Genomic DNA, 13,012 nt, shown 5'->3' with positions numbered 1-13,012 from the left:
TGCTGCGCGAGCGGTTCCACTGGGTAGGCATGAGGGGAACCATCGAGAAGTGGTGCAGAGACTGTGGCCCGTGCAACCTGAGAAGGAAGGACCGTGCCAGCCAGAAGACTCCCCTGCAGTCCATCGTCACCCGGCAACCGTTGGAACTGGTAGCCTTGGATCATGTAAAACTGACCCCAAGCAGAAGTGGCTACGTCTACGCGTTAACCATCGTGGATCATTACTCCCGGTTTCTGGTTGTCGTCCCCGTCAAGGACTTAACGGCTCAAACAGCAGCTAGAGCCTTCCAGCAGCACTTTTGCCGTCCACACGGGTACCCGGACCAAGTGCTGACGGACCAGGGACCTGCCTTTGAAGCGGAGGTCTTCCAGGAATTCTGCAATCTGTATGGCTGCCGGAAGATAAGGACGACACCCTACCATCCGCAAACTAATGGACTTTGTGAGAAAATGAACCAGGTGGTAATGGATCTTCTAAAAACGTTGCCCCTGGAAGAACGCAGTCTGTGGCCTGAGAAGTTGCCCGATCTGGTGGACCTATACAACCACATCCCGGTAGGTTCCACCAACTGTACCCCGGCTTACCTAATGAGGGCAAGACCTGGTAAGTTACGTGTTGACCTGGAAATGGGAGTCCTGACACCGGAGGACACTTCACCAGAAACAGACTGGGACACAGAGAGGCAGCAGCAGTACCGGAGAGTACAGGAGAGCGTGGAGCGAAGTCTCTGTCAGGCTAGGGAAAGACAAGAGAAAACTTACAACCAGTATGCTCCCGCTGTTCCCCTGGTACCCGGAGAGCAGGTCTTGAAGAGGAAGAGACGGCTCCACAAGTTGGACGACCAGTGGAAGAAGGACCCGTACACCGTACTGCCCTCAAGCCACGAGAACCCAAAGGTTTGTACCATCAGTAAAGACGGAGGGGAAACCACAGCCATTGTATCCCGGGACCACCTGAAGAAGTGTCCCGAACAACTGAGGAACCCTGAAGAGGAACAAGAAGACCATCGACCCGTAGAGGAAAGGGAAGATATGGTTAGTACTGTGCTCGGTGACTTCCCTCGGTCTTGGACTCAAGTCAATGGTGCAGTTGTGGTACCCGTACTCACCTTCCTCCAACCAGCATCCCAAGCACCTACGGAGCAACAGGTAGAGCTGGAAGAACAGCCGGTCCAGGAGGCAGAAGACTCCACACAAGCAGAACAGGAGGATCAACCCTCTGCTTATAGTGAGCCTGCCATACCCCTAGTGAGACAAAGAGCCGGTAGACAGCTGCCCAGTTTACCCTTGACATCTCCTACACCCTGTAGTTCAGGGCCAGACAGTCAGCTCCGTAGGTCCACTAGGGCCACTAGAGGCCAGTTACCCGCACGCTGGAGGATTTGAAGTGTATAAATTGTTTTATTTATGTTTATCTGTGTATTGTTGCTTGTGTATAATTTTGTGTTTCCAGTTATTTTTAGGAATCCTTGGTGGATCTACCGGGAATCCTTGTACAATTAGTTGGAGCGTAACCCAGGATGGACTAGAGACTGTTAAGGACTCGGGGTAGGACAGACCCCTACCTGGTTACGTCTCCCTGTTTTGGTGAAATGGACACCTTGCTTTCTTCAAAGACTGCACCCGGTTACGGACATGCCGTGACCACCTTTATGTGTTTCTTATTGTATTGTTATTGTTATATCTTGTTATGTTTTTCTAAAATGTGTTTAGTCCCGGAGTACTAAATTTTACTAGGGGGGAATGTGGCACCCCAGGGGTCTGGTTTCCACAGTAATGTAATGTTATGTCTGAGAGCAGGTGGGAGGTCCTTTGGTCAGGGATCCTGTGCATGCCACACCTCCTGCCCAGTCTTGGGAGGGGAAGAACTTCCCCTATATAAACCCGGGGCTGAAGCAGGGTGAGCAGTCAAGGAAAGTAGAGACAAGAAACAGTCACAGGAAGAAACAGCAGAAGCTCAGTGGGAGCAGTGTTACAAGGAGTCAGGGGCTGGCAGCTGCAGAGCTCGCCCTGACTGAGAAGCTTTCTTACCGGACCCGGCGTCCGAGGCTGTGGGGACTAACTCTTACCCAGCAGCAGAAGCCGACCGGCAGGGGATTTCAGGTCCTCTGGCCAAGAAACCCGAAGGCACGGTCACACGCATGGGACCAGCGCCGCCATCGTGGAGCGGAAGCCATTAGAAGGCCCCGAGTCACCGGCCATACGGGTGAGCACCACACGGTACACTCAGGGATGTGGGCTACTTATATCCGCTTCTAGCAAGGTAGCCAGAAGAGTACAGTCAGTTTGGGAGGCCTACAACTCCGCCTGGCCAGGGGAGATCCCATCTGCTCAAGGACTGACCAGGCCCCGTTCGCTAGCAAGTACTCCGGGAGGGTCTATCGTTGTTACCAGTAAAGACCCTGAATTACACCTCACCGTCTCTGAGTGGTTCCTGCTACCCTCATCTTCCACGTCGGCTGCCCTGAGGCCATACCCCTCCCGTTGGGGGTTATACTATCACGCTGCACAATTCTACACCGGCCTCAGCGGTCTGCCCTGCAGCGGCAGCTCCATAGCTGCATTCAACGGGTGGCGTAGTCGTCCTGCATCTACCGCTGTTACATCGCCGCTCAGTTTGACTCCCTGGGCACGGACCGGGTCACCGCCACGAGACTACAACCCTCAAGAGATCCGGCTCCGGGTAAGCTCCCGCGTGCGCAACGCAGCGCGACACAGGCCCAGGGGCGCGTCATATGTATATATCGGGAGTAATATAATTGCAAGAAATCATCACTGTGTATACATTACAAGTTGGATTACATCAGTCTGGACCAAGATCAATCCTATTTAAAGCCTGAACCACGAGCAGCATGAATCGGTCTGGCTTCCCCCTTGTCATCTTGTATATGAACTCTGAAACGCTGCAACATTTCAGAGAGAACATACCTTGTAAAGTCAGGGGATTGGGGGGGGGTCTATGTGTCTCGGATAACTTTTCCCGGTGGCTTCTTTGCTCCCCAGTTCCCAAGACTGTGCAAAGTAGAGACCTGTCAGTCAAAGGGATTGTGTTCGGGAGAAGTCATCTTTGACTGGTCATTTCAAACACATCACTTTGATCTCTCTGAAAAGCTGCAGTGTTTCAGAGAAAAAGATAGCTGGCTGCAATAACACAGTCAGGTTCTGATTCATGCAGCTCATAGTTCGGGCAGCATGAATCCAATGACATGTTCCCTTTAAAAGGAAATATTCATCCAGTTTGCAAAATTGCTCTATTGTAGCATCCATAACCATTGGGGTCCAGAATATTTTATTAGGGTCTACATGTCTGTAATATATAATTTCTTGTTTTCCAAAAGAATAGAACAATGATCCATGGGGGTTAGATACTTCATACTTACCACACTAAGCAAGTCAGATTGCTAATCTTATTAGCAAACCCTTCTAAAGTCCTTGTTTTTAGCATATAATCTCTGCGGCAACTTGCTTATCTGAATGCAGGGTAAAACCGGGTCATTCATGTCATCTGCTATTTATGAAAACAGACTTGTTGACACTGAAGTGTGACAGATCCAGCTACAGACATAGTATTAAAAAACGCCCTAGCTTCAAACCTGACAGGCATGTCATATAACTTTAGAATTTTTTCGTGTCAACATGTACGTTGCTTCAAAGGGAGCTAGGAATTAGAATGTCCACAAGCTCGGCCATAATAAAGGGTACTCTTCACAACATTGAACCAGGGTTGTCAACCATCGAGAAATTTTTGTGCACTCTGCAAATATAAGACACTTTTTTCCCGTCTGGAAAAAAACAAGAAAACCATACAGATTATTATTAAAGGGAATCTGTCACCACATTTCCATCTAAACTATTAATATGGGCATACAGGTTATATACAGCTGAAAGAAGTCCTACCTGTATGTCTCATATCAGATGCCTTGTTGTTGAGAAATCATCTTTTATCACTTTGTGTAAATGACCTCTTCCAGGCTATGGGGAGGATGTTGTCTGGAAGATAACTCCGCTTCTAGAGCTTATTTTACATGAAGGTGGAGTTACCAGTGTGAGACAAGTAACTAACACAGAACACGAAAAATGAACTTTGTCTTTTTGAAAACACATTATTTGCAGCTCTCTGAGCTCTGCTGTATTGTAACAATATTGCAGCCCTGTCTATCTGTGAGATGGAAGCTGAAGCTGAGAGGAACCTGCAGATGTGTCAGTTATAATCACACACAGCTCGGCAGAGAGCGGCCATTACACATCACACTAGTAACTCCCCTTCATGTATAATAAGCTCTGAAGGGAGAGTTATCTTCCAGGCAGCGTCCTCCCCATAGCCTGAGAGAGATCATTTATATAAATTGATGAAAGATGATTTATCCACAACAAGGCATCTGATATAAGACATACAGGTATCACTCTCCTCAGCAGTCTATAACCTGTATGCCCATATTAATAGTTTAGATTCCCTTTAAGATTGTAATTTTCATAATTCTCCAGTTCACAGTGAATGCTGCTAATGACTTCATATCAATGAAGGGTTGTAGACATATATAGTCTAAAATCATTATGGTTTTCTAATGTGTCCGCAAAAAATGTAGACTGTTTTCTGGATCATTTTTCTTAGGAAAAAAAAATTCAAGTTGGCATCCCTAAATTGAACTGGACGGAAATTGAAGTCCTTACCATTCTTTAGGTGTCTTCTGCTCTGAAGACGCTCTATACTTTCCAATATAAGTCAATAAGAAGGTACAAAAGATGCCCAGAAGATGTTCAGGCGTCTTTTGACCATTTTGGCAGCATTCTTACTTCGAAAACCCCTAGTTTAAAAAACAGGCAAAAATGCCAATACAAAAGCCAAGCCTACGTAAAAGCCAAGCCTACTGCAAAAGCACTAAAAAGAAACATCACAAAAGTTTTCAGGAAACTACCAAAAATGCCAAAAAAAAAGACACTTAAGGTTTATAAAATGACAGATAAAAGGAGAGTTTCCGCTTGGAAAGTGGACTTTTTGGAGACCTGAAAAAATACTCATTGTGTGAACACACCCTAAAGGGGTTGTCTGTAGTGCTGTAGTCGGAACATTAATGCTGCAGACAATAACAGACACCAGGAGCAGTTGCGGAGACTCAGCCCTGGACCTGATGAGTGTGACTTAAGGCCAGTTTTTTTTTTTTTTTTAAGCAAACCGCAGCTGAGGTACTGGGTTTCCCAAAACTGGAAAACCCATTTAAGTTGTTTCAACAGTAGTAAAGGGATGTCTGTCTCAGCCTAATTTTATTATGTACTTTGTTCTTTAAAAGGGTGGTCCACTACTAGAAAATCCCTTGTTAATGGGACAGAGGAGGTGAAAAGATATAATAAATCACGCACCTCCCAGACCGGTGCCGTTCCTTCCAACTATTAGCGGCTATTGATTGGCTGCAGTGCTCTCTTGATTCTCACACCGGATGTTGAACCCAGCAGACTGGCGTAGGATGCAGCACTGACTACTGAGGAGTGGCACTTGTTTGGGAGGCTAGAACCATTTTTTTTCACCTCCTGGGTTCATTAATGAGAATAGTGAACAACTCATTTAAGCTAAATATTGTTTTTCATCTTGTTCTTGGCAATGTGGACTGTTAGACCCCAAAGATTTTGGCTTTTTGATAATTAATTCGACTTTATTAGAAGCTTATACTGCCATTGTTTGTGCCATTTACAGATTCTGCATTGTTCCCTTGCTTCCTATACCCCTGCATTCAGTTTATTCCTCCAATATTATCAAGTCAAACGCTCAGAATCTCAATATATTACATATTGCAAATTGAAAAGGAAGCTTAGATAATGATGTGGTTGGCAAGATTACCTGTGTACCTTGGCCTGTATGTTATCTTTTCTTCCCTGTGAATAGATAGTATTCCTTCACCTGATTTTTAAACCTTTATCTACTGTGTGTTTTGTGTCTCACTAAAGTGCAGTACTACGGTATATTATACTACGCAACTTGATTTCTGGTTTCATAGTGCATATTTTAATGCCTTGCCACTATCAGTTTGTTTGACTCTAGAATATAGAAGTATTGTTCATAGAAAATCATTTACCTATGCAACAAATCAATCATTTCCAAATCTTATTGCACTTTTTGCAAGTAAACGTACCTTTTATTGGTCAGAAATATCTAGAATCCTAGATGTTCAATTAGTAGAAATATTAAGCATGGCTACTCTGCTTTTTTTACACTCCCATAGACTTCAATAAGGAAATCACCCTGTCCATTGATTGAACATGACCACCGACTGACATTTTGAATCAGCAAATGGGGATTATAGGAGTTTACTAGAAGGGACATTTATGCCATCTTTCAGAGATGGGACGACCCCTCTAACTTGCGCCAATAAGGGGCCAAGTTGAAACTGTGACTCTTTTCATACATGTAACTGTTACATTGTAAGAAAAGCTCCACTTTGTATTATCAAGAATGGTATCCAAATAGTTTATAGCATAAATTATTTTCTTATCTCTTGTTAGGAATGAAGCTTAGAGATTGCTTAATGGATAATGAGAAATTCACAACGTTCCTACAGCAAAACATAAGCATGCCTTCCATTGTGGTGGAGGAAATACTGAATGCGGACCTCAAAGTGGAGCAGGTAATACCCACTCTAGTGTTTTATTTAGTACATATTTCATGGATAGTGTAGTCTTTGGTGTCTAGGGTTCATAGAGATCATGGCAAAGTGAGACATAACGTATCCAAGGTCTCGCTAAGCAGACACTAGGCTAACAGCAGGTCTCTCAACAGCTTTAACCAGCTTTAATGCCTATATTTTTCCACCTAGGTCCTGATCTCTGGATTTCAAATACGCTTGAAAGATCTGTGCAATACCTCTAGATTGGAGGAGTATGTGACCATTCACAATGAAGAAGTTGCCAAATTCAGCCAGTCAGTGATATGTGCACTACCGGAGGACAAGCTCAACCTTTTGGAGCACCAATTTCGTTCCAACATTGACCTTCTCAAGCCTATTACTGTAAGCAAAGTAAAATTTAGAGGTGTTGCAACTAGGATGATGCTGTATAGTGATATAATAAAGAATATGGCACAATGGAAAGTAAATCATGTCAGTTAGGAAAGCTTTTTGCTCACTCTTATTATAATTTCTCTTTACTTTAGACCGCGCCCCAGTTGTGTTATATCCCTCGAAAACTTCCAGCAATTAAGTGGGAAAACGTGTTCACATATGTAATATTGCATTACTGAAGTCAACAACTGAACACTTAGGCACCGATTCATCAAGACCGGTGATTTTCTTGCTGGTCTTGATGAGGGAATATGATGGAGTTAGACGCTCCTGATGCATGCACCTCTTCATGAATCAGAAGCATCTGACGAGTTGCGTGTGCCTTGTGCACCTCTCAAGAAATCTCACACCAGTCCAAGACTAAGGAACGCAACAACTCGTCATGAATTAGATGAACCATGGCATTACAACCCCACTGTGGATGTCAGGTCCAAGCTTCACATAGCTCTGCCCATGTTGGTGTCCATGGGAAAAATTGGCAATATTTTTGCGCAACCCAAATTTTGCGACCTTTCAAAGTAATTTACATCAGAAGTCTAGGAAAATTGTTTTGGTTAATCGGGGGCCTTAGTAAGTATACATAATAGTCCCTCTTTATTTAGATCCACTTTATTACCAACCCAAGCTCAGCATGTTTTGTAGCACTGTACAAAACATGTATTGCAAAATTGTTTCACAACTAAAGGGACACAAGCAAAATCATACTAAATACTGTGAAGAGCCATTCATCACGTTGACATTTTTTGTACTATCAGAGTGGAGACACTGAAAAGTAGTGAACTTGTTCCTAAGGTCATATGGTGTAGCAATGTTTAGCAGCCTGATAAGAAAAATGCAAAGCTCATGTCCTTCACTGGGCATGTGGTATATAAGTGTTAGATAAGCCGGAGTGACAGGCCCAGATACGCAAGCACCAGGTGCATGGAGTGATCCCAGCAGCTCGTCCTGTAATGGCATAGCTCAGTATTATGTGTGCTATGTTACTACTGCCCTCCTTGTTCATCGGTCAGGGTGCCAGGTAATAAGGGAGCAATAAGCAGCATCACATGGGCACAGCCATGACTGGTGGGCAGTCGTTTCTACATATATTTTGTGCGTTCATACAAATCCAGTAGCCAATGTGGAGCTTGTTGCTGTGTTCTTCCCAGTGACAGCTGCATGCCGTCAAAGTGCTCGGTGACGTGCCGTCCGTCTATTGGCAGGCAGCAGCACATTGACCTACTATCTAGATTGTATTCATTATATTTCAATGGCTGGAAGCTAAAAAGACTGCTTTGTTTCCACATGCCTGCTCTGGAGATATACTGATGTGTTTAGGAAATATTACAAACGTTTTTGGGAATTGCCATGGTAGAAATTCTTCACAAGGGTCTAAACTATTTAATAATTGTCATGCTTGTCCAATATGTTTTTCAGCATGTACTTATAATGCCTTGTTCTAGTCATAGTGATATATCTGTAGCATATGCACAGCAGTTTACAGTCAACAGTACATTTCTGCTATGCCGGATTATAGCATGATACAAGGTAAATTACAAATGAATGATAAAAATGCATATGCTCCGAGCAACAGACAGCCAGTAAAAAAAACGTTGCACCCTTATGACCATTGAGATCTGGCCAAAGCCAAGATAATTGCCCTCTTGGTTTTCTTGCTGTCTTCAGCGAGATAAGTGTGAGAAGGAAAGACTGGTAGTGAATGAAGGTGTCAGATAAAGGACACCTTTACCAGCGGTAATTGGGAGCTGAACGTGTCATGCTACTAAATCAGAGGTATTGACTGTCTGAAACAAAGTTGGGTCTTGTGGTCATCAACTAGAAGATGTCTGCTTAACACCTGCTATGTGCGACAAGTGTCCTAGACAGAAGAGTACTCCGCTATCACAACGTGCGTATGAAGAAATCCAAGCTCCTCTTGTGTCCGCGGCACTATTCGGTGCATGTCCAGTCCATGTGGGCATCACCAGACGTAATATCAGGGATATATAAGCATTAATTATAGCATAATATTAGGCAGGAAACTAAGACGATAATTTAATTTTTGTATATAAATATAAAATTTGTAATATAATCCCCCAATAATAAGAAAACTTTAAAAAACTTGTACCAAAAACTATGGATGTCAGTATGCTGCGCAGTTCTTATCACAGCTGAATGGCTTGTCCTTGATGATAGATTTACTTCTTCCTGCATGCTTTGTTTCCCTGATATATAGTCCCCATAATGGTGGTAGAATGTTGAGAGCACCAGACGAGCGAGCAGAGAACACAACTCCCTATTCATCACAACGAAACCCTTGCCAGCACCCACAGAACGAACCATTTGCTTTGCAAACATTGTAAACTTGTGGTTGCGTCCTTCATCCAGTCGCACAGTGTGCTTTTGGCTTATGTGTGATCGGAAACATTCTTTGACACATTACCCTGAGTTTAATGTGTGGCGTTCCAAGACTCTAAGTCACTGTGCTCTGTTACACTCAATAATATAAATGAATGCCATTGTTCGTCCTTTAGTAACAAGAACTGATGTAATGGCTATTTAATAATTGCACGCTTCTTATGAGAACTGGCCAGACAGATGAATTCCCGCAATAGACGAACCTAGCTTCACAATCAGCTTGTGATCAACTGTGACCAATCCTACCTTAAGATCTAGATCTACACTGTGGCTAAGGTCAGACATTATAAATGATGGCTCTACCACATTGCCAAATGTGCTCTGATATCTACAACTGAGGGAAACAGGGATTGAGTTGTATTTCAAGATGTGATCCTTTATTATCGTTCGACCGATCATTTGACCGGCATCTATCTCCCCTGACTCCTACTTTGTTCTCTATAAGAGAGTCGCTGCTAGAATCCTCTGGTGGTAGCTTATCTCGCTCAGAACAAAAAGATTGCCAGTCCGAAATCAGACATACAAGAGCCTTCTCTCTGTAGACATCACATATCCGGGGAGATCCCATATGCAGTAGACTGTTAGCCAAGCTTGTCAATATCGGCAAGATAGTATAGGGTCCTGAAGAGACTGTTATCTGTTGCACCCAGGAGAAATAAACATGCACTTGGCCAATCTAAGCCTTCATGATTGAGGGAGTTATGAGCGATATCTGTTAGTCAATTGAGAGTGTCATACGTATGATCAGACAAAGGCAGATAATATAGATATTAACTTTGTCTTAACAGTACCATGCATTAGATATTATCAAATCTTTAGACACAAGTTGTGACAAAAATTCATCTGTCAAAAATGACAAAAATACAGCCAAATCTGATGTATTGCTTTGCACTGAGAAAAGGCAATACCCTGAAAAATGTTTCTGCAAATAGAGATTTGGGTTTGGCTTTTATCCCAAGTCATGTGACAAGGCTCGTTAAAGGGTCGATATTGACTTTTAGGATTGTTACTTCAAATAGGTGGCGCTAAAGTTCAAGTCCTCTTCCTCTCTAAGGAGGCAACTTGCATATTTAATTTCCCAGGGGAACATTGCATGGCCTATAGGTCTCCTTACACTGGTATGTCAGGCATGTCACCACCCACAAGGACAGACATTACCCCTTAGACCCTAGGTTATGATGGAAATTGATAAACTGGTAAAATGTATTTTACTAAGTACATTCATGGAGAACTTAGTTTTCCTAGAACAGTGTTTCCCAAACTCCATCCCACACAGCCCCCAACAGGTCATGTTTTTCAGGATTTCCTTAGTATTGCACAGGTAATTCTATGATTCATTCAAATTAGGTGATGGAATTATTATCATATGTTCTCTCCCCTCTGCAATACTAAGGAAATCCTAAAAACATGATCTGTTGGGGGCCGTGAGGACTGGAGTTTGGGAAACCCTGCCCTAGAAGATGAGAGCATCCACTGCTGTTTATTATAACCTGCTTCCTAGCAATGCATTATGGATAGAATACATTTCTTTTTTCTCACCCCCCCCCCCCACCTTCCGAAATGCTATCTTAAATAAAAACAATTTGTGCTTTCAGGCATTTATTTTTGTACAGAAGATTATGGGTTGTTTTTAAGTAACCAGTGTTTTCTTTTTTTTTGCTTTGATAATTACAGAAAGAAATGTCATCAAAGTCTTTCCCTGTACTGAGAGAGGTTACAGAGAACCTGCTGCACAGCATGGGACAACTTGCCAAAGAGGTAAGTATAGGGCAGTGCATTTGTAAGCGCTTGAATGGGATTTTACACATAGTGACTGGTTGCATTCATGATCAAAGCTACAAAAACAACAGCAGTTTTTGAAATTGATTAAAAATTGTTTTTGTGTCCGCAATTAAAAAAAAATATGCATAAGGGTGGCATGATTGTCTGCGCAAAATCGAGGAGACGTGTCCATTATTGATCTGAGTGTCAGTTCAAAATCAGCAGTGTAAAGCTAGGTTCACACATGTTGTGTTTTTTTCTAAATCTGCTGCAAATCTGCTGACCACTTTTCTCTGGCAGGAAAACAGCTGCGTCAAAAAAGCAGGTTTTCCTGCGTTTTTGCAGCGTTTTTTTCACTGTCCTTCTGTCTCTATTGTACATAAAGTTCTGTGGAAAAAAGAAATCCCATTCTATTTTGTAATCAAAAACGCTGCAAATATGCAGCAAATAACGCAGGTACGTTTTTTGCTGCGTTTTTTTCACCACCCATTACTGGATGAAAAAACGCTGAAAGAAGTGACCTGCTCTATTTTCCTAATACGCAAGCAAGGCAGACAATACGCAGCAAACAAAAAGCCACATGTGTGAACAGAGAATTCTGGTTTCTCATAGACTTTGCTGGTACTGCAGATGTAGATGCAGCTGAAAATGTGCATAAAAATCTGCTGCAAAATACGCAGCAAAACACAACGTGTGTGAACTTAGCCTAAGTCTATGGGTCCATGAATAAAATTGAACACCTCTTGTTTGTGATCCAGGTGCTGTCCTGGTAGAGAAACTTTTTTTTTTCCTTTCTCAACCGAGAAAATTTCATGAAACTCGAACAAAGCTCAGATGAAAATCTGACGAAACTCTAAACAAAACCACTGATGAAACTAGGACCATTTTTCTCGTACGTTAAAAAAACGGATGTCTGAATGAGCCCTTCTAGTGTCTTTAGAATTTCCTTCAGTCTTTTTAAGTAGCAGTAACACCCTATGCATATCCATTTTCTATTCTGGCTATAGGGGGAAATTCAAGTTTCTTTATTTTAATGGCATCAGTTAACACAACAAATGCTTACCCTTGAACAATATAAAAGAAAAGAAGCTCCTAATTAAATAATGACCATGGATAGAAGTCAAAAGGCAAACTGAAGTGTAAAAAAGACGTAGTGTAAGAATCCAAGGAATGAGGAATTTAAAAGAGAAAATCAGACCCCCTTCTCGGATAGTTGACACTCACACCTAACAGATGTTGGGGGGCAGCGGGCTGCCAGGCTGGATGTTTCAGCAGACAAATGCCAGGCTTCATACAATTGACTTGAAGATAATCATTCTAACTATTTTCCTTCACTTCCATCAGTGACTTGTATTCATGTGTAATCTAAAGCATCTGAGGCAACAGCCCTAAACCACAGACCAGCAGAAACTTGTCCTATGTGATTTTCCTTCTTAGGCGGCCCCCAGGTCTGGGGCAAGGAGTATAAAAATGATGGAAAGAGCATGCGGTTCCCATCTTGCTGATGTGGCTAAATGAGACTTTAGTAAAGTTGGCAGAAGTCCCAGTGTGGGCGGCCCTCACATTCTCAGGCTCCAGAGGGAACTTCAGACTTCTCTTTCCATTGTACAGAACAATCTGTGCTGTTTGCGTCTGCAGTCATACTCCTCTTCTAAATGTTTGCTGACCTGACCCCTACACAGCTTGTTTTTTGTTGTCTTACTGGAGGATTGCTAATGTCTGCAATGTCTGATAGAGTTAGACTTGCATTTTATATACATTTTCATGATTTCACCCTTTTTCCACTGCCCCATCGTGCCCTAATGT

The 13,012-nt window shown here is 42.8% G+C and overlaps 1 protein-coding gene across 4 annotated transcripts in view; it reads left to right on the top strand.

Moving 5' to 3' along the window:
- The window catches only part of ABCA1 (ATP binding cassette subfamily A member 1), a 126,626-nt gene that overhangs the window by 69,785 nt on the left and 43,829 nt on the right, over positions 1-13,012 (top strand). For all 4 annotated transcript variants that reach the window (XM_073666540.1, XM_073666531.1, XM_073666521.1 and 1 more), the window contains exons 6-8: positions 6,495-6,616; positions 6,806-6,997; positions 11,120-11,203. In XM_073666540.1, the coding sequence (XP_073522641.1) occupies positions 6,495-6,616; positions 6,806-6,997; positions 11,120-11,203 (398 nt within the window). The remainder of the gene's footprint in view (positions 1-6,494; positions 6,617-6,805; positions 6,998-11,119; positions 11,204-13,012) is intronic.

Source organism: Phyllobates terribilis, unplaced genomic scaffold (genome assembly GCF_046119375.1).
Source record: "Phyllobates terribilis strain yellow unplaced genomic scaffold, ASM4611937v1 Scaffold_1__5_contigs__length_1240528914, whole genome shotgun sequence".
Taxonomy (NCBI): domain Eukaryota; kingdom Metazoa; phylum Chordata; class Amphibia; order Anura; family Dendrobatidae; genus Phyllobates; species Phyllobates terribilis.
This window is presented reverse-complemented; position numbering and strand designations above follow the sequence as displayed.